At 36.9% G+C, this 27,365-nt stretch overlaps 1 protein-coding gene across 3 annotated transcripts in view; it reads left to right on the top strand.

Moving 5' to 3' along the window:
* Atad2 (ATPase family AAA domain containing 2) overlaps positions 1–26,428 on the top strand; it is a 42,570-nt gene extending 16,142 nt beyond the window's left edge. For all 3 annotated transcript variants that reach the window (XM_038343416.2, XM_042055706.1, XM_038343417.2), the window contains exons 9-28: positions 3,262–3,366; positions 5,239–5,347; positions 5,691–5,806; positions 7,167–7,341; positions 8,828–8,916; positions 9,282–9,441; positions 10,192–10,282; positions 11,389–11,703; positions 11,787–11,919; positions 12,849–13,035; positions 13,660–13,845; positions 16,450–16,585; positions 18,021–18,217; positions 18,918–19,077; positions 21,025–21,147; positions 21,250–21,393; positions 22,244–22,612; positions 23,388–23,521; positions 24,063–24,191; positions 25,097–26,428. In XM_038343416.2, coding sequence (XP_038199344.1) covers positions 3,262–3,366; positions 5,239–5,347; positions 5,691–5,806; positions 7,167–7,341; positions 8,828–8,916; positions 9,282–9,441; positions 10,192–10,282; positions 11,389–11,703; positions 11,787–11,919; positions 12,849–13,035; positions 13,660–13,845; positions 16,450–16,585; positions 18,021–18,217; positions 18,918–19,077; positions 21,025–21,147; positions 21,250–21,393; positions 22,244–22,612; positions 23,388–23,521; positions 24,063–24,191; positions 25,097–25,141 — 3,103 coding nt within the window. In that variant the 3' untranslated portion in view covers positions 25,142–26,428. The remainder of the gene's footprint in view (positions 1–3,261; positions 3,367–5,238; positions 5,348–5,690; positions 5,807–7,166; positions 7,342–8,827; positions 8,917–9,281; positions 9,442–10,191; positions 10,283–11,388; positions 11,704–11,786; positions 11,920–12,848; positions 13,036–13,659; positions 13,846–16,449; positions 16,586–18,020; positions 18,218–18,917; positions 19,078–21,024; positions 21,148–21,249; positions 21,394–22,243; positions 22,613–23,387; positions 23,522–24,062; positions 24,192–25,096) is intronic.
* Positions 26,429–27,365: the final 937 nt, after the last annotated feature.

Genomic DNA, 27,365 nt, shown 5'->3' with positions numbered 1-27,365 from the left:
CTATTTGTTGTGTCCTTAGGCTTTCTGATATTGTCAGCATCATGAGTAGACATTATGACTTTCTTTTTTCATCATCCCTTTCACCTAACCCTGAAGGATGAGGGAGTAGGAAGGTTAGTTTCGCAAGATCAGTTATACTTGAAAGGATTCTGCATTTTCGGTATTCTCGTGAACTCTTTAGAGTGCTGTTAAAAGCTAGACCTGGTTGGTTTGGTCCTCTAATCCCAGCAGAGGATTGACAGTACCTGGGCAACAGAGCAAGTTCAAGGCTAGGCTAGTCAACTTAGCAAGACCATTTCAGAAATTTTTCAAAGACACATTCTCTGTGACCTATTTCCTCAGTCTAGACTTCACTTTCTAATGGTCCATTCATTTATAAATGGACTAATCCATTGATGATGTCAACATTCTTATGATCTCGTTACCTCTCAATAGTTTACCATCTGGTGACAAACTTCATAAATAAGCCTTTGGGGTCAGGGTTCTTTTATTTACAAAACAATACCTTATGTTGGTCCACGAGGTTTGTTGTTTGCTTACAACTTTCATTGGTTTGTGAGATAAGCTTAGAAACCACCAATACTGTAGGATTTGGCTTTTTGGGAAAGATGTAGGTTTGAATTTAAACATCATTGACTTATTCTGATGTTTAAACCAGTTGAACTTCACTGACCCTGACTGTAAAATGAGCCTACTACAAATATATATTGTCCAGAATTTTAGTTAAGATTAAATGAGAAGGCTGGTTGCTGTATCTCTTTGGTAGAGCATTTGCCTAACATATGTAAGGCCCTGGGATCCACACATGCTAGTTGGAGCAGTAGGTGGTGAGAAATAAATATGTCAGATGGGTATATGGAAAACAGTCAGTAAATCTGACATTTCTTCAAACTGTGAAATGTGTTTTGCTTTTATGAATATATGGTAAGTTTACATATAGTGAGAATATGTTAGAGTGTTGACAATATTATTAAATATGCAGGCTTACACTAGATAATTTTGGCTGCAGGATGTCACAGAAATGGTCTTGGGTATATAGGTTATTAGAGGGTTATTTTCTCGTTTAGTCTGTCTTTACAAGCCCTTACTTAAAACTCTAAAGACCCTTTGTGTTTGAAATTTCAGATTTTTTTAAAGAAATGTTTACAAGGGTTATCATGTAACCCATAGATGTTAGCATTCCTGTTAAAAACTATGAACAATCACAGTGAATGGTATAGAGACCATAAATTGATTTGTGCTGTTTTATAGAGGTTTATTTATTTTATGTGTGTGGGTGTTTTGCCTGTACATGAATCTATTCATATTTTGTGTAATACCTGTTGATCACAGAGGTTATCAGATCCCCTGGGACTAGAGTCCAGACAGTTATAAGCCTTTATGTGTGTACTGATAATCAAACCCAGGTCCTCTGGAAGAGCTCTTAACTCTAAGGCATTTCTCCAGCCCAGTCTTTTTATTTTTATTTTTTTTAAAGATTTATTTATTATGTATACAACATTCCTTCCATGTATGCTTGCATGCCAGAAGAGGGCACTAGATCTCATTATAGATGGCTGTGAGCCACCATGTGGTTGCTGGGAATTGAACTCAGGACCTCTGGAAGAGCAGTCAGTGCTCTTAACCTCTGAGCCATCTCTCCAGCCCCCAGCCCAGTCTTTTTAAAGATAGATTCTAGACATGGATTGTACTGATACTTTTATAAAAGATTGTGAACCTGGGGCTGGAGAGATGGCTCAGTGGTTAAGAGCATTGCCTGCTCTTCCAAAGGTCCTGAGTTCAATTCCCAGTCAACCACATGGTGGCTCACAACCATCTGTAATGAGGTCTGGTGCCCTCTTCTGGCCTGCAGACATATACACAGACAGAATATTGCATACTAAATAAATAAATAAATATTTTTTGAAAAAAGATTGTGAACCTTTTGTGTCTGAAAATACTTGCTTACTCATATTTTAACTCAGAGAAAGTTGTAGCTTCTAAGCCAATAAATAGAATGGTTAAAGTTTTCTCAGGCAGATTTTCTTTCTTTGATTCTTTGCCTCTGTCCAAAGGCATTTTTCCTGTGTATTTGTAGAACTGGGCTTATTTACTGACTAATCTAAGAACTTAATCACATTATTTTGTAAGAAAACAGGAGTTCCATACTGTGCTTAACAGTTAGGTGATACAGTTAACGACATATTTTAAATAAAAGACCATTCTTTTTTTATTTTGTTTTCTATTTTTCGAGACAGGGTTTCTCTGTGTAACAGTCCTAGATGTCCCTGGAACTAGCTCTTGTAGACCAGACTGGCCTCGAACTCACAGAGATCAGCCCACCTCTGCCTCCTGAATACTGGGATTAAAGGCGTGCGCCACCACTGCCCGGACTACTTTTTGTTTTTTGAAGACAGGGTCTTACTGTGTGCCTCTGACTGTCCTGGAACTCACTGATCTTGAACTCACAGAGATTATCCTGCCTGTCTCCTGAGTGCTGGGATTAAAGGTGTGCACCACTGTGCCTGGCACCATCTTATTCTTTACTATTTCCCAGGGCTTCCTTCATGTCGAAAAGTAAACATTCTACTACTAAGGTATACTCTTAGACCTCACAGCACTTTACAAATGTTTATGTGCCAGTGTATGTGCCAGTGTATGTGTTTATGCACATATGAAGGTCAGGACAATTTGAGGAAGTCAGTTCTCTGCTTTCATTTTATGGGTCCCAGGAATTTGATGATAGGCACCCTTACCCAGTGAGCAATCTTGCTTACCCTTCTTTCTTGATAGCTTTTTTCTTTGATTAAAAGAAAAGTTTTTTTTTTTTTAAAAAATTACCTGTCATTTCAAAAATAGGTAATTTCTAATGTAAAACTTTATATAATATTAAGCATGCATGTTCAGCCAGGCCTGATGCCACTGGCCTTTACTCTCAAGCACTTGGGAAACAGGCAGGTCAGTTTAAGGCCCATCTGATATACATAGTGAGTTTCATCTCAGTCAAGACTACACAGAGCCCCTGTTTCAAGACTAAGAACTCACTGCTGACATTATCTTTAATCTTAATGAACATTTGAAGGTCAGCTCTAGCCTCTTGTTTTTTTTTCCCTTTCTCTTGGTTGTGTCTTTACCTCAGAAATTAGCCAACACAGCTTGCTTTGTTGTTTTAGAGAATATGTTAAGTTTACACAAGTCTTTTTAGATCATTAGATATTTCTGATGCTTATGTCCTCTGCCGTTTTCCTGTTCCCTCATTATGATTTCATTTTCCCTGTTTAGGCGAAGGCACGCAATCCACAGTAGTGACTCTACTTCCTCTTCCTCTTCTGAAGATGAGCACTTTGAGAGGAGAAGGAAAAGGAACCGAAATAGAGCTATTAACAGGTGAGCTCAGACCCTGGTGTGGTGACTTGCACCTTTAAGTGCTTTGGGGCTTAAGAATTCTAGGGCCAGCCTGGGCTATGTGGTAAGACTGATCTCAACAAAAACAAAAATTTGGGAGAAGAGATGGAATGGATGAGTTATAAAACTATCAAATATATTTAAAAATAAATTTTCCTTACAATTATATATTTGTTTTGTGGCACAGGACACGTGCATGCTATGGCCTGTGGAGGTCAAAGGACTTGATTTAGTTGGTTTTTCCTTCTACTTGTGTGGGCTCCAGAAATTACTTGTGAGCCAAGCTACTGGTCCTCAGATACCTTTTTATATTTTGAGAAAGTAGAATAATTTATGAATAAGTACAGCCTAACAGATTAAAAGGTTGCACCAGAGGTTTAACACAAAGCAAACTCCTACCTAACTAGAAATATCTATAGTTAAGACAAATGATAGAATAGAACATATGATTAGTTTTTTTTTTCTAGACCAGTATATTAGATTTTTTTATTTTTTGTCCAAAAGCACAAATCCACACTTATATAAATATAAGATTTTTCATTAGTTTAAATCTGTCAGGGTTCAGTATCACACACATGCTGGGTCTTTGTAAGAAGGTTGCATCAGAATTTGGCAGGTAGTGCCGATGTGTTTACATAAGCCCAACTCACCTTACCCAAGATTCCTCTGTTAGAGCTCAGTTTGACTCCAGGAACCAGTGTTTTATTTTTGGCTTTATACACATTGGCACATCTCTTGCCCTAAGTAGAGTCATTTTCATGTCAGGCATAAACACCTTCAGTTTTAAAAGGAGCCCTTAGAGCCCACAAAAATGGCCTTGTACCACAGCCTTTCAGATATATTTGCCTTTAGAAGTCCTGTTCCCAGTAGGTCTCTACAGACACCAAGGTGGTAAAGGGGATTGTAATAGATTTTAATATTGGCTTGGTGAACATTAGCTTGAGGGAATAATTTTTTATTTTAAATTTTTTAAACTAATTGGAAAATTTTTAATTGAAACTGAAAGATTATTTTTAATTGTAGTAAGTCTACATTCTAGCCAATTCAAGGATTGTTCTTGTTTATAGCTAGGTGGGTAGGTATGAATGCAATATTGAATTCTAATAATAAAGTATTTTCAAGCAGAAAATAATGCTTGAATCAGGAGGGTTGGGTTGTTTGGTTGATTGATTATTGTTCTTGAGACAAGGTCTAACATAACTCAGGCTGGCCTAGAACTTAGGTAGTTTAGGATCTTGAACTCCTCTGATTTTCCAAGTGTTGGGATTGCGGGCACCTACCATCATGCCTTATAGCCACATGATGGCTCACAAATGGTCAGTGACTCCAGTCCATGTGTTTGTGTAGAATCTGAGGGTTGACACTGGGTGGGTTCCATAGTCAGTCTCCACTTTGTGTTTTGAGACAGGGTCTCTCACTGAACAGGGGCTCAGTCTTGGGGCTAGTCTGGCTAACCAGCTTGCTCTGGGGATTCCTTATCTTTACTTCGAGGATCCTGAGATTGTGGTGGGCCTGCCACTTCTACCCAGATTCTAATATATTTGGGAGTTCGCTAAACTCCTGTCCTCCATTTTGGCAGCAAGTACTTTACTCACTGAGCCATTTTCCCCAACCCTAAACATTTTTTTTTTGTTTTGTTTTGTTTTTTGTTTTTTGAGACAGGGTTTCTCTGTGGCTTTGGAGCCTGTCCTGGAACTAGCTCTTGTAGACCAGGCTGGTAACCCCAAACATTTTTAAAGAAGAAAAATAATAGTGTGATATGGAATTTAGGAAGGGGGTGATCTGATGTGTGACTTTATATATATGTTTGTGTGTGTGTATTTGTGCATGTGTGTGCATGTGTTTTTTTAATAGGTGCCTTCCACTAAATTTTCGGAAAGACGAAATAAGAGGGATTTATAAAGATCGAATGAAAATTGGAGCAAACCTTGCTGATGTTGATCCAATGCAACTAGATTCTTCAGTGAGTATTTTAAAATTTGTGCTTGACTTGAGGTATAATTTTCTTCACTTTTGTTTTGAGTTTAAAAAAAACTGATTTTTTTTTCTTATCAGGAACTTAAATCTTTATACATTTTAAAAACAAATTTTGGGGAGTTGGAGAGATGGCTCAGCCTTTTTAGCATTTTTTGCTCTTGCAGAGGACCTGAGTTTGATTCCCAACTTACACATGGTGACACATACAAAGTAAACATTTAAAAAAAAATATTGGGAATACTACAGTTAATCAGTTGACTGTGGGATGATGTGAAGATATAGGGCAGTGTTTTAATTTTAACTCAGATCTGTGTCCTGTTTTGTTCCAGGTACGATTTGATAGTGTTGGTGGCCTGTCCACTCATATTGCAGCACTAAAAGAGATGGTGGTGTTTCCCTTACTTTATCCAGAAGTCTTTGAGAAGTTTAAAATTCAACCTCCAAGGTAGCCTAAATGTGCTTTTTCTTGTGGCCATAATGTGTGTTGTGCTACTGTTTCTTCTCTGACTTCTTACAGCTTTACAGTTGCTTAAATTTTGCATGCGTGAGAGATGTTCGTGAGTGAGTGAGTGGGTGAGTGGGTGTGTAGGTGCATGTGCACATGCAAGCATATGGAGGCCAGAGGTAGATGCCAGGTGTCTGCTCTGATACTTGCCACCTTATTCCTTTGAGACAGGCTCTCACTGAATCTGGAGCTAGACTGCCAATCAGCATGCTCCAGCAATGCTTTTATCCTGTCCCCCACATCACTGCAATTACAGGTGTATACATAACCTCAAACAGCTTTTTGCATGTGTTTTGGGAATTTGAACTAAGGTGCTCAAACTTATGTAGCCAGTGCTTTTTTTTTTCTGGTTATGTCATTTCCCCTGTCCTCTTAAACTTTTTGCTGATTAACTCCTTTTAATGTGTAGTTCCTAGTTTCCCTTTTAAAATTAATTATATTATTTATGTGCCGGTATGAGTGTGTACCACCTGTGTGGGGGCTGCCTGTGGAAGCCAGAAGCCATTGTATTGCTAGAGCTGGAGTTACAGACTGCTTATGAGCCACCAGGCTTGAATGCTGGGAGCTGGTCTTCTGGAAGAGCATCAAGCACCCCTAATCACAAGCCTGGCAGCTTGAGTTTGATCCCTAAAACCATTGTAAAGGTGAAAATAGAGAACCAGCTCTACAGAGTTGTCCTTTAGTCGCACACATAATTACTAATAAGTTTTTAAACCAATTTTCTGTATGTTTCTCTTTGAAATACTATCCCCTCCACTACGAAATCAAAAGAATCATATGATTGTGTTTCTTGATTATATTTGCAAGGTAATATAATATATGTATGTTGTGCATGGTCCAGTAGTAAAGGACAATGTTTTTAAAAAGGATTTTCCCTTAAAAAAATTATTTATTTATTTATTTATTTATTTATTTATTTATTTATTTATTATGTATACAATATTCTGTCTGTGTGTATGACCGCAGGCCAGAAGAGGGCACCAGACCCCGTTACAGATGGTTGTGAGCCACCATGTGGTTGACTGGGAATTGAACTCAGGACCTTTGGAAGAGCAGGCAATGCTCTTAACCTCTGAGCTACCTCTCCAGCCCCTTTAAAAAGGATTTAATTGGTTTCTGATTAATTGTATTGTATTGGTACTAACTCTCAAAGCTTTAACCTGTACTTTGTATAGTAAAATTACTTCAGTTGTTTAATATTTTTAATTAACTAATTAAAGTGGTTATGAGAGTGGTTCTTAATATTTGTTTCAGTAGTCTATCTTAATTTAATACTAAAAGTGTTTAATGTGTTTTACAGAGGTTGTTTGTTTTATGGTCCACCTGGAACTGGAAAAACATTGGTTGCTAGAGCACTTGCCAATGAGTGCAGTCAAGGAGATAAAAGAGTGGCATTTTTCATGAGGAAGGGTGCTGATTGTCTGAGTAAATGGGTTGGAGAATCTGAAAGACAGCTGCGATTGCTATTTGATCAGGTATGATATTAAAATTTACCTATATAGATTTTAATATACAGATTCAAGTGTATGAGGTTTGTTTTTTTTTTTCTTTTTTAATGGAAGAAGGTTTACTCTGGACTTACCAGATGTCTCGGCTCTGGCATCTCTAACATCTTGGGGTATCCATTACAACCTTGGCTTCAATTTCAAAAAGCCCTTTGCCCTCTGAGGGCCTTCATGCAGGACGTCCTCTGCCACATGTTTCCTGGCCTCAGCAGCTCTGACATTGTAGAGTAAGGATCCGTGACCCTCCCTCTGGTCTTGCACCCTTCTTGCCTCTGAAACTAGCACCACATAGACAGTACTGCCAAGTTAGACTGCCAGCTTGAAGTGCTATCTTGAATCACATTAGCAGCAATGTCTTTACTCCTTCTTTTTTGTAGTGTCAATATTTTTTAATGCTGACCTACAGCAAACAACTTTATATAGAGATAGGAATAATTGGATTTTAGTTCTTAGAAGTATTAGAGCTCATACCTAGTAAAGGAAGAGAAAAAACCTCCTCCTAAGGAATTTAATGGTAGTAAATTACTTCACAATATGGAAACTGAATGTAATTCTTCCCTAGAATAATAGCTTTCAGTTTCATATGCCAGATTGTATTGAAGGTACGTTGTGAAATAATGCATTCTGCTCTACTAGGACGTACTGCTGAGAGGATTTTGTTTGTTTGTTTGTTTGTTTGTTTGTTTTGAGGGAATTTTGTTTTTGCTTTTGCTTTTAGGGCATGATCTATTTAGCCCTTGGCTGTCCTGAAACCCGTTATGTAGACCAGGCTAGACTTGAAATCAGAGCTCTGCTTCCCAAATGCTGAAATTAAAGATGTGCACCACCATGCCTGATACGACAATCTTTTTGAACACTTTTTTTAGAGCTAAGTTTTCATTTCGTTTTACTAAGATTCTTTTTTTAAGTTTGGCATTTTGTTGAGTATTTTTTTTTGTTTTTGTTTTTCGAGACAGGGTTTCCCTGTAGTTTCTAGAGCCTGTCCTGGAACTAGCTCTTGTAGACCAGGCTGGCCTCAAACTCAGAGATCCGCCTGCCTCTGCCTCCCAAGTGCTGGGATTAAAGGCGTGCGCCACCACCGCCCGGCTGAGTAATATTTTTCTACCTAACATGGAGGGAGAGTGTTAATATCCTTCGTTATTTGTTTTCATAGACAGTGATGAAGTTTTTCTGTGTCCAGTAACTATAACTGTATGAAATCTAAGATACTAGAATAATTTGGATGTTTCCAGAAGAAAATGCAAATAAGATTATGTTAATATAATGTATATATGTAAAGTTTTAAAAACCGTTTTTGGGATTTATATCAATCTTATAGCTATGGATGGCATTCTGGTAAGCAAGACTGAATAGATTGAAAAGGGTATATATTCTGATTTATAAATTATATGTTCTTTGCAAATTTGAATGAAAATACATTAAAATGCTAACACAGGACTCCTGAACCCTCTTTTAGGCCTATCAGATGCGCCCTGCAATTATTTTCTTTGATGAAATAGATGGTTTGGCTCCAGTACGATCCAGCAGGCAAGATCAGATTCACAGGTAAACGTGACTGATTTGTATTGTTATATGAAAGATAAGTATTAAATGGTGAAAGAAACCCAAATACATACACATATTTAAAGTGAGCCTGTTCTGAAAATCAGGTTATTATCAATCTTTTTAACATCTTGGTTATAGAAGATATGACTTAAAATCCAAATAACAAGCTTGTGAATAACAAGCCATTGGTCAAAATAAGGCTGTGATATAGAATGTGGCTGATGAAGCCAGTTATCTGTAGTTCTAGCCTGTCTACAACTGGGACCTAAGAATTTTCTTTCTCAAGTTTTATGCCAAAAGAAATATTTCTGAGTAATAGACTCTTTGTTCATAACACTAATTTATTTTCTTATTTTTATGTTTAGTTCTATTGTTTCAACACTGTTAGCTCTTATGGATGGTTTGGACAGCAGAGGAGAAATTGTAGTCATTGGTGCTACCAATAGACTAGATTCCATAGACCCTGCGTTACGAAGGCCTGGTCGATTTGACAGAGAGTTCCTTTTTAGTCTACCCGATAAAGACGTAAGAAAATTAAAAATACTTTTTATTTTTAACAATTACATCTCTTTTTATGACGGGTGGGGGAATAGACAGGGAGTGTTTGTGCCACAGTGCAGGTGTGGAAGTCAGAAAACAACTTGGAGTCAATTTTCTCCCTGTGCTATGTGGGTTCGGTGGGTAGGACTCAGCTCATCAAGTTAGGTTACAAGTGCTGTAATCCACTGAGCTGTTTTCCACTCCCACTTAACAAGGTTTTTTGTTGTTGTTTTGTTTTGGTTTTGTTCAAAGATTTTATTTTATTTATTTAATTTTGATATATACAGTGTTCTGTCTGCATGCTTGCCTGTAGGCCAGAAGAGGGCTCTAGATCTCATTATAGATGTTTGTGAGCCATGTGGTTGCTGGGAATTGAACTCAGGACCTCTGGAAGAGTAGGCAGTGCTCTTAACCGCTGAGCCATCTCTCCAGCCCAGTTGTCAGTTTTCTTAATTCTTAATGTACTCCAGAATGAGCAATATTTTGTTTAATTTTTAAATTTACATAAATGATGAATATAACTTGGGCATGTTACTTGGAAATTGCTTAATTTTGTTAAATTCTTAAAGGTGCATCTTTTTCCTCATTTTTGTGGTCTTATACTTCTATTTATATTAGGTTTTGGTTACTTTAAAATTTTAGATAATCAAAAGTAGTTTAAATTGAAGCTTTTCTAATCAGAGCAACTTGATTATCAGTATAAAAAATTAAAATTAGAGCTTTTTCCCCCCACAGGCTCGAAAAGAGATTCTGAAGATTCATACAAGAGATTGGAATCCAAAACCACTGGACATATTTCTAGAAGAATTAGCAGAAAACTGCGTTGGTAAATATTGTTTTGAGCACATGTGAAAAATGTTGTGCTCATTTCAAAGATGGAACAAATTGGGTCTTGCCTTGAAGTTTAGATTTGGCCTAGTGGATAAAGTTGCTTGCAGTTCAAGTCCAGTAACCTGAGTTAAATCCCTGGAACACACATGAAGATGGGAGGAAATAACTTGACTCTACAGAGTTATCCTCTGACCTCTACGTACCCATAGTCATGCATAACAAAACAACAGATGTGACTAGATTCAGCCGCACACATATAGTGCTAGTAGTGACGGATGAAGGCAGACTGTGTGTTTATGGCCATCCTCAACTGCACAGGAAGGAAGAACTCATCTAAAACGGATTTCCATTTCCTTTGTGGCATGTATTACCCTCCAAGATCCTAGATATTAGAATATAGATACTGTCCAAGGTGTAGCAACATATTCCTGTATCCCCAGCACTTGGGAAACTGAGGTAGGATTGACATGTATCGTGAGTATCAGGTCAGCCATGAGTGTATAATGATTCCTTTTCTCAGAAAATTAGAATTTAAAGGTCAGAAAATTGAGGGCTAGAGAGATAGCTTAGTTGTTACAAGAACATACTGCTCTTTTAGAGGTCTCTAGTTCTGTTTGCAGAACCTAAGTCAAGGTGGCTCACAACTCTGTAGTTCCAGCTCCAAGGAATCCAGCACCCTGGGATTTCTGGCCTCCATGGGCATGTGCACTCAGGTGCACATCCCTTCATATAGACATACACATAATTAAAAAGTCTTTTTAAAAATGGACAGATTGATCTTTGAAGGAATTTGAGAGCATATTAGATATGAAAACAGTGATAGCCCTGTGAATTAGACAGTATTATCACTGGACAGATAAAGAATTCTCTGCAGAGTGTAAGTGAGTCTTGAAAGATCACAGAGTAAAAAACACAACAAAATTCTTGCTCTTAACCCTTATCCTGTACTTAGTGCTTGCATACTTCATTCACAAGTTACTGATGTGTTGAAGCTATCTAAGTTCACTTTGTAAAAGTTTTAGTTAAGACTTAATTTTTAAATTTTACTTGAGGGTTTTGCTTTTCCCCTCTCCCCCCCCCACCCTTGGTTTATTGGAATAGGATACTGTGGTGCAGATATCAAGTCAATATGTACCGAAGCTGCTTTATGTGCCCTGCGTCGCCGGTACCCACAGATCTACACCACCAGTGAGAAGCTACAGTTGGATCTCTCTTCAATTAATATCTCAGCTAAGGATTTTGAGATGGCTATGCAGAAGATAATACCAGCTTCCCAAAGAGCTGTGGCATCACCTGGACAGGCACTGTCTGCCATTGTGAAACCACTCCTGCAAAATACTGTTCATACGATCTTAGAAGCCCTACAGAAAGTGTTTCCACATGTGGAAGTTAGAACAAACAAAGATTTAAATTCAGGTATAAAACTTGATTGACCATTGAAAGAAAGAAAGTATGACAAAGAAAAATTACTAATGGACAGGTTTTTTATTATTTTGTAGATGTTTCTTGCCCTTTGCTAGAAAGTGATTTGGCATACAGTGATGATGATATACCATCGGTGTTTGAAAATGGACTTGCTCAAAAAACCTTTAATCAGGCAAAAGAAAATTTTAATTTTCTTCATTTAAATAGGTATGTTTTCCCTGCAAATGAATATTTTGGTGTGTAAATTCCATAAAACTGAGTGAAATTTGTCTGATAAGGTGAAAGATGATAACCAGTCAGCTTTTTATTTAAGTTAAAATATCAGGGCTGGTGAGAGGGCTCAATTGGTTAAGTACGTGCATTTACAAACATGAAAACCTAACGCTGAGAATGGTGGTGTGTCTTTGTAATTCCAGAACTCGGAAGCCAGGATCCCTGGGCTCACTAACTCCCAGACTAACCTTACTGATGAGTTCCAGATCAGTAAGAGACCCAGTCCCAGTAGAGGTAGTTAGTGTTCCTGAGAACGACACCTAAGGGTGTCTCTAGCCTGTGCCACATACGTTAAAGAATATCAAAGTTTGAGTATGAAGAGATAGCTAAGCAGTTAAGAGCACTGGCTGCTCTTCCAGAGGACCTGGGTTCATTTCCCAATAACCACATGGCAGCTCATAACCATCTGTGACTCCAGTTCTAGGGGTCACAACATTTTCTGGCCTCCACAGACATTGTATATGGGTGGTGCAAACATGTATTCAGCACTCATGCACATAAATTTTTAAGTAACAAATTTTGGCCAGGTGTGATGGCATACACCTTTAATCCCACGCTTGGGTGACGGACAGGTGGATCTTTTAGGAGTTTGAGGCCAGCCTAGTCTGCTTTATTGAGTTCTAGGACAGCCAGAGCTACATAGTGAAGCTCTGTCTTAAAAAAAAAAAGAAGAAGAAAATTCAAAATGTGTTACAGCTGTCATTATGATGTAAAAGTATTCTTAAATCTGGGACAATCATTGCTAACTCAGCCATGTTATAATTGGCTATTCACATGGGCAAGGCTTCTGAAGATTTGTAATTGTCAATTTAAGGGAAACATTTAAATTTTTCTCCAAAATACAACTTATTAATTTTTTTCAGAAACGCCTGTTACCAACCTATGTCTTTTCGGCCAAGATTATTAATAGTGGGAGAACCAGGATTTGGACAGAGTTCTCACTTGGCACCAGCTGTCATCCATGCTTTGGAAAAAATTACTGTATATACATTAGACATTCCTGTTCTCTTTGGCATCAGTACTACGTCTCCTGAAGAGACATGTTCTCAGGTAAGTTGTTTTCAGCCAACAAGTTATAAGATAAAGCAGTTATTCTGAGACAAAGTTTAGGGTTATTCTGTTTTTGAACTTGAATTTTGAAAAAAGAAATCTGACTTAAAGTTTACAATATAGAACTGTATAATTGCTTAGTTATTGACTAGTATGTGTTTTATTTCTCACATCTACCACTTAACAAATGTATGACTTTGGGTGAGTTATTAGATGTCTGTTTCATTTTTTCCTGTTTGCAAGGTATGAGATAATAATTTGACTATTGTGAAAACTGAAGTTCTTAAGACAATGACTGTCAGTATACAAATATTCTGCTGTTTCTATTGTTGATATGTTTAGATTTAATTTGTGACTATAAAACTTTTATATTTATATTCCTTAACCTTGGTTATACAGCAGAATAATAGTCTTGTAGTTTTCTTGGCCTGTTTCCTAATTGCTTGAATAAGTTGTTTTTCCCCACATGGAGCTTTCATTAAAACTTGAAAAGAGTTGTAAGGGCTTTTTGAAAGCAGCATTCAAGAACTTTGAAAGTTTTATGTGAAAATTCTGGGAAGTTGTTGCGCTAGTATTACTAGTGTGTTGACTTTGCAACCAAATGTGATTTAATTTCCTTATTAGATGATTCGTGAAGCTAAGAGAACAGCACCAAGTATAGTCTATGTCCCACATATCCACTTGTGGTGGGAAATAGTTGGACCAACACTCAAAGCCACGTTTATGACATTATTACAGAATATACCTTCATTTGCTCCAGTTTTATTACTTGCAACTTCTGACAAACCATATTCATCTTTGCCTGAAGAGGTAACCTATTTGGGGGGGAAGGGTGCTATTTAAGTTTTCTTATGCCAAAATAGAAACACTGTAAAATTTCAAGTGCTACTGAAGTAAATGAATCAATAAATAGTCTTTATCAAATACACCATTGTTACTTGTTTGTGTTGTGTGCTCACTGTTTTGAATGTACATGTGTGGTAAAGTGATACATTTTTTTTTTGTTACAGAAATAGTGTTGCATGACAAACTGTTATGCTATATTTACTTTCCAGTGTGTTGTCTTTCTTTGTTGTTGGTTTTGGTTTTTGTTTGTTTGTCTGGTTTGGTTTGGTTTTTTTGTTTGTGTTTTTTATTCAAGATGTTTACTCTGCATAGCCCTGGCTGGCCTGGAACTCAGAGATCCACCTGCCTCTGCCTTCCAAGTGTTGGGATTAAAGGCGTGCGCCACCACCGCTGGTCTTCTGAATTACTCAATCTTTAATATCTTCCTTTATGAGTCACACGTTCTTTTCATTATCTTGTAATGAGTTATAACCTGTAAGTCTGAATCCCTATGATAGGTATTTTGGATGTTTCTGTCTCTTTCTTTTTCTTTCATTAAAGATAGTGAGATCAAATAGAATGCCTAGTACATGACAACCAGCCACTCTACCACTGCGCTATAGTTCATCGGCAAAAAGATTTTTTTTTTTTGCTGTTTCTTACTCTGAAAGTTTCATATATTTATACAATATATATTGATCGTATCAATCTACTATTACCCCCTCCTACTTGTGCTACCTACCTCATCTACCTCTCAATTTCGTGACTTAAAAGTTTTTGTTAATAGCCCGGTGAGTCTAATTATTGCTATTCATGTATGCGTGATGTGTGGCCATCCACTAGGGCATGAGCAGCCTACCAGTGGCCTTTTTCTCAAAAGACCCTCAACAGCTTATCCAGAAGGAAAGACCTCAGAGGCACTTCCCCATTCATGCTGGAATTTTGATGGGCAGGTAAAACCACATCTATTGTGAGTTGACGTGTGCAACTGCCACATCATGTCCAAAGATAAGCATTCACATGTGTGAGCTTGATGGTAGGAGATTGATACAGATGACCCCATCTGTAGCTTAATATTCACAGTTGCTCATACTCAGTACTTCGACCAATGAAGAATCTGTGTATTAGCTGGGCGGTGGTGGCGCACGCCTTTAATCCCAGCACTCGGGAGGCAGAGGCAGGCGGATCTCTGAGTTCGAGGTCGGCCTGGTCTACAAGAGTAGATCCAGGACAGGCTCTAGAAACTACAGGGAAACCCTGTCTTGAAAAACAAACAAACAAACAAAAAAAAGAATCTGTGTATTAAGCTTCTCTGACCAAAGTTGAGAGCTATATAAATCTATGGGTATAGATAAAAATATTTAGAATGCAGTTTGACAACATAGCTACTTAGCAAAACGATAGTAGGTTCCCCGCTAAGGCCTATGATCTTTTTAATTCTAGGCTTTTGATCAGGTTTACAATACCAGACAGTAAAACTCTCCTGTGGAGCAGGTTTATATCCATACAGGTAGTATCTGGTCACTCCCACAGCCGTCATAGCACTCTTGCTCTCAGGTCAGTGTTGGGTCAGATGACCATTTATGGTTTTCTGCCTTAGCTGCCTACATAGCACCTTCTGGCACTATGTAAGTAGAGTTTCCTCAGAGTTTTCAGGTTGATGTCTTTTGACAGTGATGTGATAAATTTATTCAATTGAGTGATGTCTTCAGTGGTAGAGTCTTACCTTCCAGTTATGGTACACAAACCAATGGCCCTGGTTTATGGGGTTCTGTTTGTTTTCTTCTTGTTCCTCTGAGGCCTCACTGACTAGTAATTTGTAGGGAGATATCATGTTCCTGGCACTGAGGTTTTCATTTTATTACCTTATCTTCTGGGAATAGTATTGTTCACTCATAGAGGATACTTCTGCTCAAACTCTCTTTTTTGTATTGTAAACTCTGAAGTATATTCCAGTACATTTTGTAGGGGTGTGACACAGGATGAGGAATTGCTTTTCTTGTTTTTTGCTATTTTTCGAGACAAGGTTTCTCTGTGTAGCTTTGTCTGTCTTGGTACTTTCTCAATAGACTATGCTGGCCTTGAACTTAGAGATCCACCTGTCTTCTGAGTGCTGAAAGTAAAGGTGTGTGACACCACCACTAGGAGTTGCTTATTTTTGAATGAATAATTTGTGTGACTATAAATAAATCATTCAGCTTTTAACTTTTTGGTTTTCAGTGAATCAGTGATTAGACCATAATGTATATAAGGATAGTATTTCATTTTTACACTTAATGGTGTAAGTGCTGGGCTTATCTGTGGTAGAGCACTTTTATACAGCATACCCAAGACCCTGGTTTCAATCCTATGACCTCTGAAAAAGAGAAAAGTGCTCACAAGCATTATGCAGGAACACTATTGGATTCTCATAACTTATGGTAGACGCAAAAGTGAGAAATAATGTCATAATAATCTCCCCCAACCTCTATCTACTTTTAAAATACTTTTAATTAAAAATACATGTTTTAACATACTGTTGGATTAAGTGCGGTAATGTACATTGTGTTTGCATATATGAATATTCTGTATTTGTTATATTTTCTTAAGGTACAAGAATTGTTTACCCATGATTATGGAGAGATTTTTAATGTCCAGTTACCAGATAAGGAAGAACGGACCAAATTTTTTGAAGACTTGATTTTAAAACAAGCTGCAAAGCCTCCTGTGTCAAAAAAGAAAGCAGGTTAGTTATTTCAGCTAATAGAGAATATTTTTTTAAAAATGGAACTAAGTAAGTAACAGTTAATAAATTGACATTTACCTGATAGTACAGACTCAAACCCTCAGTTATGAAGGTGACATGTTTACTGTTTAAAATATCTCTGCTTCCTGCTAAAATGGACTAAAATGTTCCTAAGGCACATAAGGTGTTTCATAGAATAGCCCCAGCCTGTCCTTCCAGGCTCAGTTTTAGAACTGTGTTTTTTCTTTTCAAGCTTATTTTTGATTGTGTAGAGGTATACACACATGAGAGCTGGTGCTGGTGAAGGTCAGAATAGGGTGGCTGAATCCCTGGAACTAGAATTTTAAGCAGTTGTGAGCCGCCTGATTTGAATTCTGGGAACTGAGTGCAGGATGTAGTCTTAACCACTGAGCAACCTCTCCAGCTCTAGTACTGTGTTTTTACCTATAGTACCACTACCTTTTTCTGTTTTTTGTTTGGTTTTTAAACTTTTTAACGTACACACAGTGTCACAGTTTCACTTTTGGTTTTTGTAAAGTTTCTATCTTTATCCTTCCTTGCTGCCTAAAGAGTTACTTAACTTGGGGCTAGAGTTATGGATATCAGTGCTGGGAATGAGCCCAGGTCCACTGCAGGATCAACAGAAGCTCTTAACTGTTGAGCTCTTTCTTGAGAGAGGGCTCCCCTCATTTCTTCTTGTTTTTTGAGGCATGGTTTCTCTGTATAGCTTTGGCTGTTCTAGAACTTGCTCCATAGACCAGGCTGACCTTGAACTCAAAAGAAATCTGCCTCTGCCTTTGCCTCTGCCTCCCAAGTGTTGGGACTAAAGGTGTGTGTCACCACTGCCTGGCTTAGTTTTTTTTATTTTTATGTGTGTGCATGCACAGGTTAGAAGATAGCTTGTAGAAGTCACTCCTGGAACTCAGATCAGGGGCTTGATGGCAGGCACCCTTACCCACCAAGCCACCTCCAGTCCCCTTTCTTGTTTATTCTTTTAATCCTGAATATTCATTGTCTTACTTCCTTAAAGGAAATTAAAATATGGTATATTTGGAGCATCACATTTTTCCCATTAGTTCACAAACTAAAGACTTTTCATAGTTAAAATATTCTTGTTTTAAAATATTCTTATTTTCGCCGGGCATTGGAGACACGTGCCTTTAATCCCAGCACTCGGAAGGTAGAGGCAGGTGGATCTTTGTGAGTTTGAGGCCAGCCTGTCTCAAAAAAAAAAAAAAGAAGAAGAAGAATGTATTTTCAAAGTTTGTAAATTACAGTTATCTCTGGAAAGTGTTGTAAGGATAAGACTAAATTCTTGGTTTCCTATCAGTTGTAAAGAAAATAGTCCCTCAAAGTCTTATTCTGTATGATTTGAGTCATTTGTTGCCCTCCATTTTGTGGAGGGTATTAACTAAAATCTTCCATCCACATGAAGTTTTGCAGGCCTTGGAGGTACTCCCAGTAGCACCACCACCTGAACCAAGACCACTGACAGCAGAAGAAGTTAAACAGCTGGAAGAACAAGAAGAAGATACATTTAGAGAACTCAGGATTTTCTTAAGAAATGTCACACATAGGCTTGCTATTGATAAGCGGTTCCGAGTCTTTACCAAGCCTGTTGATCCTGATGAGGTATTACTAATTTCCTCTCTGGATGAAATATGTGTAAGCCATAATGATTTAAAAAAAAAAAAAAAAGCAGAAAGTTTGAATAGTTCATGTAGGTGTTCTTCTCTACTCTAAACTTGTTTTCTTTATATGAACTCAGTGTCCTAAATAAGCACATGGACTTTAAAGAGCTATCTAATCTATTTCCTTTGTTGCAGAAAACAATTAGCTTTTCAAACCATCTAAACAAAAGGAATTTGACAATGTTTAATTCCACATGGTATTACCACTATATATAGAATCAAAATTGAGCTTAGAGTCAGGGGTTTTTTTTGGTTTTTGAAACAGGAACTGGCTTTGTAGTCCATGCTGTCCTGGAATTACCATGTAGTCTAGGCTACAGTGGAGCTCAAAAATCCTCCTGTCTGAGCATCCTGAATGCTGGACTACAGGTTTGTCTCGCAGTATTTTGCAGAGTCCTTTCCTAAGTCAACATTGAAGAATGGATTGCAGTTGGCATGAGGAACAAAATAGTGTATATTACTGGAGAATATAGCTGACCAAGAATAGGACTAAATATAAAGCAGAAATAGATTGAAATAGAACAAAAGTATTCATAGTATCCTTATTTATACTATTTCATCTGTATTGCCTTTGCAGAAAAACTTAATTATTTTTATGTGTAGAGTTTATTAAGTGATTTGGTCATTTGCTTGAATTTTAGGTTCCTGATTATGTCACTGTGATAAAGCAACCAATGGACCTTTCATCTGTAATCAGTAAAATTGATTTACATAAGTATTTGACTGTGAAAGACTATTTGAAGGATATTGATCTAATCTGTAGTAATGCTTTAGAATACAATCCAGATCGAGATCCTGGAGGTGAGCATTAGTGAATTTCTTTTTAGGGGTGGTGTGGGGCTCCTAACATTTAATAAGGGTTGATGGTTTTGTTTGTGTTTTTGTTTTTTTGAAACAGGGTTTCTCTGTGTTGCTTTGGAGCCTGTTTTGGAACTAGCTCTTGTAGACCAGGCTGGCCTCGAATTCACAGAGATCTGCCTGCTTTTCTGCCTCGTGAGTGCTGGGATTAAAGGCTTGCGCCACCACCACTCAGCTAATGGTTCATTTTTTTTAATGTTGTGCGTTACATTATAAATATTTTACATTAAAAAATCACGTAATTCTCGCAATAGCCTTATTCCATTCTACGGCTGAGAAAGGTATAATTTAGAAAGATTAAAACTTTGTTCAGGGTCACAGTACCAGGAACAGACAAGGGAAGAATTTGAATGCACTTTTTTGACACTCACGTTCCCAAATATTAACCACAAGATATATCCTTTAATACAGTGGTCCTCAACCTTTAATATAGTTCCTCAAGTTTTGCTGGCCCTCAACAATAAAATTATTTTGTTGCTACTTCATAACTGTAATTTTGCTGCTGTTATGAATTGTAATGTAAGTATTTGATATTCAAGATATCTGATATTCACCCCCTGTGGGGTCGTAATTCACTAGGTTGAGAACAGCTACACTAATGAGACAAATTAGCTTGTTTATGCTTCTTGAAAGTGGAAAGATAAACACTAATAAAATTAATTTCAAAGTATTCCCTTTAAGATTTCAAAGTATTTCCCCCTTTTAAAAAAAGTGGTTTATTTATTATTTTATATACATTGGTGTTTTGCCTGCATGTGTATTTGTATGAGAGTGTCCAGTTTCCTGGAACTGAATTTACCAACAGTAGTGAGCTGCCTTATAGATTCTGGCAGTTGAACCTAGGTCCTCTGGAAGAGCAGCCAGTGCTCTTAACTGAGCCATCTCTCAAAGTGTTCTTTTAGTTAAAACATACTTTTTTGCTGTTTTGAGACAGTATTCCTGTCTTTGCCTCTCAAGACTGGGATTATAGGCATGTGCTTTTAGGCCTGGACACATTTTTATTGCATAAGTAATGGAGTGTAATACTTGCCTAATATTAATAGTAAAAGTAAAGGTGTGTGTGTGTGTGTGTGTATGTGCGCACATGCGTGTATACACTCACATGTGTGCATAGGTACCTGTGTGTGTAGAGTTAATTGGGCTATCATTAGACCTCTAAAATGTAGTACTTGGAATGATTTATGTAGGGAACTATTAAAAGTTCCTTTTGTGGGGTGGTGGTTGTATACACCTTTCAATCCCACCACTTGGGAGGTAGAGTCAGGCGGATCTTGGAGTTTGAAGCCAGCGTGGTCTATCTACAGAACGAGTTCCAGAATAGCAAGGATTAAACAACCTGTATGTGTGTGTGGTGGTGGTGGTGGGGATATGGTTCTTTTGTTCAATTTGAGTTGTTTGTGACTGGGTCTCACAGTATAGCCTTACTTGCCTAAAACCCAGAGATCTGTCTACCTCTGCTTCCCCAGTGTTGGGATTAAAGAATGAGAATGCTAGGCCCCTGTTAATATGGTGTAGCTCAGGTTGACCTTGACCTGGCTGTAGTTAAGAGTGACTATGAGCTCCTGCTTCTCCCTTTCAGTCCCCTATCCTGGCATTAAAGATACATTTGAAAAGTTCCTTCAAATAATTGAAAGCACACTGAGCTATATCCTTTGCCCTTTTTCTGATATATTGATTCTTAATAGAGCACAGCAAAAATACTTTGGATGTAGGCTGCAATATTGAATCAGATATCCAAATCATTAGGTTATCACCTAAACCAGAATATAAAAGTTCTAGTAAATTTACTCTTCTTATGAAGTTGAGGAATTGTAGTGATTACTATCTTTACCTAAAATATTAAGTTTACTTTTGGAAAAATATTAAGAACTATATTTCCTTATTTCTCAGATCGTCTTATTAGGCATAGAGCCTGTGCTTTAAGAGACACTGCCTATGCAATAATTAAAGAAGAGCTTGATGAAGACTTTGAGCAGCTTTGCGAAGAAATTCAGGAATCTAGGAAGAAAAGAGGTAGAGAAATGCTTGGGCATTGAAGAAGATGCTTTAAATAAATTCATTCTTTGCATGATTTTGAGTTATGGAAATAATTTTGAAAACTTATCTGTTTAAAAGGTTGTAGCTCCTCCAAATATGCGCCATCTTATTACCATGTCATGCCAAAGCAAAATTCTACTTCTGCTGGTGATAAGAGGTCAGATCAAGAGCAGAATGAAAAGCTAAAGGCACCTTGTACTCCTGTTGCTTGCAGCACCCCTGGTAAGTACTCTTCAGTAATTTTCATTTGTGAAGTTCTTTCATACTCTATGTCCTCTGTCTTGCACTTTGCTTTATTAATACACTAAATTGCATCTATTTTGCTGATATTCGAGCAACTAAACTGTAAAATAACTGAATCGTTCTCTTCCATATACATTTTGGCAAATACAGTTAGGTGTTCAGCGGCAGAGCCTTGGCATTGTGCTGAAGTTTGCCTCTTTTTACAACCCAATCAGCTATCTCCCAAGTTCTAGTAATTCTATTTCCATAATGGTCTTTCAAGTTCACCCTATGTTCTCCTGTTGTAATTTCTGCTAAGTTTCACCTCTTCCCAAGACAATGAAGCACGGTCTTACTGTATCTACCTTAGACAGATTGTTTAAGTTCTTCATACTTTTCTTTCTTCCATTGTAAAGTAAAGGTGTTAATGATAGCTAATCTCATCAGCTTAAAAATGAAATTCTAATATGGTAAGACTATTTTAGCTATGTTAGCATAAGCTATTTTAACTCTTACCTTTCGGTTATTTAGTTTATTTCACATATTGCTGCTCAGATGTTTGTTTTTTGTTTTGTTGAGACGGGGTTTCTCTGTATCCCTGGCTGTCCTGGAACTCACTCTGTGGACCAGACTGGCCTCTTCTGGGATTACAGGCGTGTGCCGCTGACACCTTTCCATTTCTCAATCTTGTCACAGTGCTTCACTGTTTCTGTATTCCAGCCATGTGGAAGTACTATGGTTTCTTGACTTCTTTATTTTTTCACCTTTTTTTCTCTTTTTAAACTCTTTCTTGAAACTTAGAAAATTGTTAGATATTCTTTATCTTTTTCTTTTGTTAAATTCCTTAAAGCTCAGCTGAAGAGGAAAATTCGTACTAAGTCAAAGTGGCATGTAGATAACAAAATAAAGCGAAGGAAATTTTCACAAGCAAAAGACAATCAAATCAGGAGTGATACAGAGGAAAGTCAACATACAAGTGCAGAACACACTGAGCTTGGAAATACAGAAGAGTCTTCAATAGAAGAAAATGAGAAGCAAAATGTTTCTGAAAGCAACATAGACTTGAAAAATAACTCAAGTATCTCTAATATTGAGAACGAACTTGAAGAATCTAATCAAGCTACAGAGTGTACAGAACTGAGAAAAGATAAAATTGATTGTAATGGAGATGCTTCTAGCTCCCAGATCATAGAGATTCCTGATGAAAATGAATCAAAAGGTAAGTCTCTCCTTAACTGGTAAATATACCTTTACTCAGTTTCTAAACAAGTCACACCACTTCATTGTTTTTTGTGTCTTTCAGAGCACAAATGTTAACTAAGTAGAAAAATAGCATTATTTTTACTTACCCTTTTGTCTAATAAACCAAACACGCATATATACATATAATAAAAATAAAATCTCAAAAATGTTTAATTAATTGAGTGCAACCACAGTATTAGAGCAGACTACTGCACAGAAGAGAATGGAAGCCAACTACTAACCCATGTGCAGATGGGGGGTACAGGAAGAAGGAAGCGAGGATGCAGACTTTTTCCTCCAGCCTTATACTACAAAAGGAATGCTAAATGAGTCAAGTAAACAGGCAAAGACTTGAAAAGACTTTGATCAAATAAGAGATTATACCACCAGCACCCAGCTTAATATTAACTTCTAGTAATCAGTGATACCTTCCTACCAATTTCAAGGTACATGTTACAGAATTTCCTAAATATTCAATTTGAGGAATTATTTCTGATATTGTTACATTTCTGTTGGGGTTTGTTTGTTTGCTTTGAGACAAAGCTTAACTGAGTAGCTTCGACTGATTTAGAATTCATGTAGATCAGGAGGGATCACCACAACCAGCCAAATACTTCTTAAACCATATGCTATTTTTTAATGCAAATGGCGTGTCATAACCTAAGTACATATTCTGTTATTAATCTAATTATTATTTGCCTTAGGCATTATGTTTGTGAACCAAATAATAAATGTTTTATCTTTTACTCTAGAAATGTGTATTCTGCGAATGACTCGAGCTAGACGGTCTCAGGTAGAGCAGCAGCATCTCATCAGCGTGGAGAAGGCGCTGGCGATTCTCTCGCAGCCTACACCCTCACTTGTTGTGGACCATAAGCGGTTAAAAGTATGTTAAGCTGAAATAATGCTTTCACTAGACATTTTTTTTCTTCCTCGCACACTGGATTACAGACTAATAGTAAATTAACAGATTCCTTTTAGCTTCCTTGTCCTTCAGAAAAAGATCTTCTGATCTGGAGAATTGTCTCAGAGGTTAAGAGCTCTTAAGGACCTAGATTTAATCCCCAACACCTACATGATGGCTTTAAACTCAGTCCACTGGGATCCAGCCCCCTCTTCTCACTTTTGGGCAGCAGGCATGCACATAGCACGCCTTAAATATTTAAATAGATTATTAAAAAAAAATGTCTGGAGATGTTTGTGTATACAATTAAAATTAGCCACTTATGCTATAATTTGGGGATAATAAGAGTTACCCAGGGCCAAGACTGGTGCTACAGAATGAAGGAAATGTAAAAGGATTATTGCCAGGAACTGCCATGTCTCCACAGTGACCTAGTCTGCCTACATTCTGCCTTTATAATACTTCACTAAGCAAAAACTTACTGCAAGGAATTAATCTGATACATATGCTTGTTTTCTTTTAGAATCTTTTGAGGAATGTTGTTAAGAAAAGTCAGGAATATAATATATTCCAGCTGGAAAACTTGTATGCAGTAATCAGCCAGTGTATTTATGAGCATCGCAGGGACTATGACAAAACAATTCTTGTTCAGGTAAAGTTTTGACTTAAAACTTTTTTTTTGTTTGTTTGTTTATTTGTTTATTTTTAGACAGGGTCTCCTTATGTAGCACTAATTGTCTGGAACTCATGTAGACCAGACAGGCTTTAAACTCATAAAGATCTACCTTCTACTTAGGCCTCCCTGGTGCTGGGATTCTAGTGTGTACCATCATGCCTGGCTAACTCGAAACCTTTTTTGCTCCTTTTGCCATATAATATCGCCCTTAAAGATGACTGAAACCTTTAACTTATAAAAATTTAAAGACCGACCAAGGTGCAGTAACAATATCTGGGGTATAGGCAGAAGGATCAGAGTTTAAGGTCGTCTACTATATAGTATGTTCAAGGCCAGCTTGGCTACAAAAAAAAAACTGTCTCAAAACCAAAAAATACTAATTCAAAGACCATTCTTATATAAAGGATATGGATTCACAAACTCAATGTATCACAAATCTAGAACTTCATTAGGTTGTCTCTATAATAAGTAGTGGCTCCATAGTATCGATAAAACTGAAAAATACTTTGTGTGTTTTAGTAGATATATAGCTTCTTTTAAAATAGCATTTTCTCCCTAAGTGTTTAAGGCAGGCATGGTGGTGTACATCTCTAATCTCAGATTTGGGCAGCTGAAGCACAGGAATCAAGTTTAGTTAGTAAGACCTCTTCTCAAGAATAAACAAAGGTAGCCCACTTGTCTTTACTTGATCGTTATAGAAGGGATAGGAATATTAATTTTAAAAAATACATGTTAAAGGCTGCTTATGTTGCCAGTAGAGCCACCTAGTATATGGGGTGGATGTATGGAGTATTTATTTATAAGTGTACCAATAACTTACCAGGAATTTACATAAATGAAGCATTGAAACTTAACTATTTTTTTCCCTTCCTTTTACATAGAAAATGGAGCAAGCAGTAGAAAACTTCAATTGTTCCAGATCATGATGTCATTGCATCAAGTATTTTTATATTCAATTCCTGTTTGTCTTTGGACATAACTGATGCAAGATAAAATTAAATCTTGTATCTTCAAGAAAAGATTAAAATAGTAAAAGTATTTTAAATTTCCTGATGTTTATGTACATGTGGTAAGATAACTGATAAGTGTTGGATTTTTGTTTGAGCAAAACACTGTAACAATAGTAATAGTTCTAGTTTGTCGAGATATTAAAGCTATTTTGGTAGTATTTTTTGGCATTTAATAATAATTTAGCAGCATTGGAGTTGTTGTTGTTGTTGTTAGAAAAGCACTTTTAATTGGACCCTTCCTACTAGGTTATTGTATTAGACTAGAATTGTATTTGTTGTATTTTTGTCATCTCTTTTCTTTGTTTTCCTCTAATACCTTTCTCCGTCTGCCAAAATTAAAGTTGTGATTTGTAAGGGGCCTCAAATACAATTCTGTACTTTTAATATAAAAATTAATGTTTTGGGTAAACGTTTTTATAGTTCTAATTTGAGCTAATAAAGGTTTAAAAATGTATCGTTTACTTTGTAATTATATATATAACAAATGACAAGTGATAGTTTTATATTTGACAACTGTTTATCTTTCCATTGTATTTAGGTTATATTCTATAAATTATTTTTATATGCACATATAACTATAAATGTGAATTTTGTATTACTGATACCAAGAATACATTTCTTTTTAAAGTTGAAGCCATTTGCTTCTATGCAGTATTTGGTGGGACATTAAGGCCTTTGCATCTGTTGGAAAGTGGTAACTAAAGTGAGAGGCTGTGGTTTGTTGATGCTATGATGGTAAGGATGGAACCCCAGACCCAGTACACTGAGCACATACCTAGCTCAAGAGTTTAGATTTTAGTATAGTTTTATTATGTGGATGTTTAAAAGATTTCTAAGATTCAGTAATTTGGATACCTTAATTAGTAGGTGCTGCCTTATATACCTGTTAAAAATCAGTGCCAAACACTGATAACATTTGAACATGTGCATATTACTAAATATTGTACAAATTGAGTGTGATTGAATACATCTATGATCTCAGCCCTGGAGGCAGAGACAGGAAGATCATTAATTAGCTACACAGTAAGTCTGAGGCCAGCCTGGCTACTTGAGACTATCTAAAAAAAAAAAAAAAAAAAAAGCAAAAATAAATAAACAAAGGGATTATACATAATAGTTTTTGCTGATGTTTATTATAATTTATTTCAAATGTATCCTTTTATTGTGCATCTTTTATAATAAATTTTAAAGTTAAAAGCTTAATTTGTTTTTAGTTCTTACTTTAGAAGAACATTGTGAGTGTGTATATTCATCATAACACACATGTGAAGGTCAGAGGACAGCTCTGTGGAATCTTCCACCTTTACACTAATTCTAGGGATCAAATCTGGATTATTAGGCTTTATGGTAAATGCCTTTATATACTGGGCCATCTTGCTGCCCCTTCCTCAGTTTAAAAACTGAGTAAGGATAGGACAGCAAAGCATCGTTGCTCTTATATAATCCCAGCCCTTAAGGAGTAAAAGTAGGAAGATTGCCTCACGTTTGAGGCCAATCTGGTCTTCAGTATTTTGGGACAACAAAGGCTACATAGATATCACATAGGTAGGTAGATAGGTCAGTGTAAAACAAATACAGGTGTTCTTTTATGTACTAGTACATACATTAAAATGCTGTTGGCATGCCAAATGCAGTGGCAAGTGGCAATGGGCTTTGGGTACTCAGGAGGTTGAGGCAGGAGGCTTAAATAGTAGTTTAGAACCAGCCTAATGACTATTAACATTGGAATGTTTATATTTACATTCATTCTTTATTTACATTCATTCTTTAAAGACTAGAATACACTTTCTGTGACATTAGATTTTGAAAATAAGTCTGCATTCCTAAATACACTTTAAAAATCCCAGGTAGATTGTTTTTCTTGCTAAAAAGGTGTACCAGATAAATTTAGAGCAATTAAGGAAAAGAATGAAAATTTATTCAAATCTGAAAGGAAGAAAGATAACCCAGAGTTACAACTTGCACAATCTCATTTAGGAAGTCAAGAACTTTAAAAGAAGCTGGTAGAGGGCTGGAGAGATGGCTCAGAGGTTAAGAGCATTGCATGCTCTTCCAAAAGTCCTGAGTTCAATTCCCAGCAACCACATGGTGGCTCACAACCATCTGTAATGGGGTCTGGTGCCCTCTTCTGGCCTGCAGG

Source organism: Arvicola amphibius, chromosome 9 (assembly GCF_903992535.2).
Source record: "Arvicola amphibius chromosome 9, mArvAmp1.2, whole genome shotgun sequence".
Lineage (NCBI taxonomy): Eukaryota > Metazoa > Chordata > Mammalia > Rodentia > Cricetidae > Arvicola > Arvicola amphibius.
Note: the sequence above shows the minus strand (reverse complement) of the source record. Positions and strands in the feature narration are given on the sequence as shown.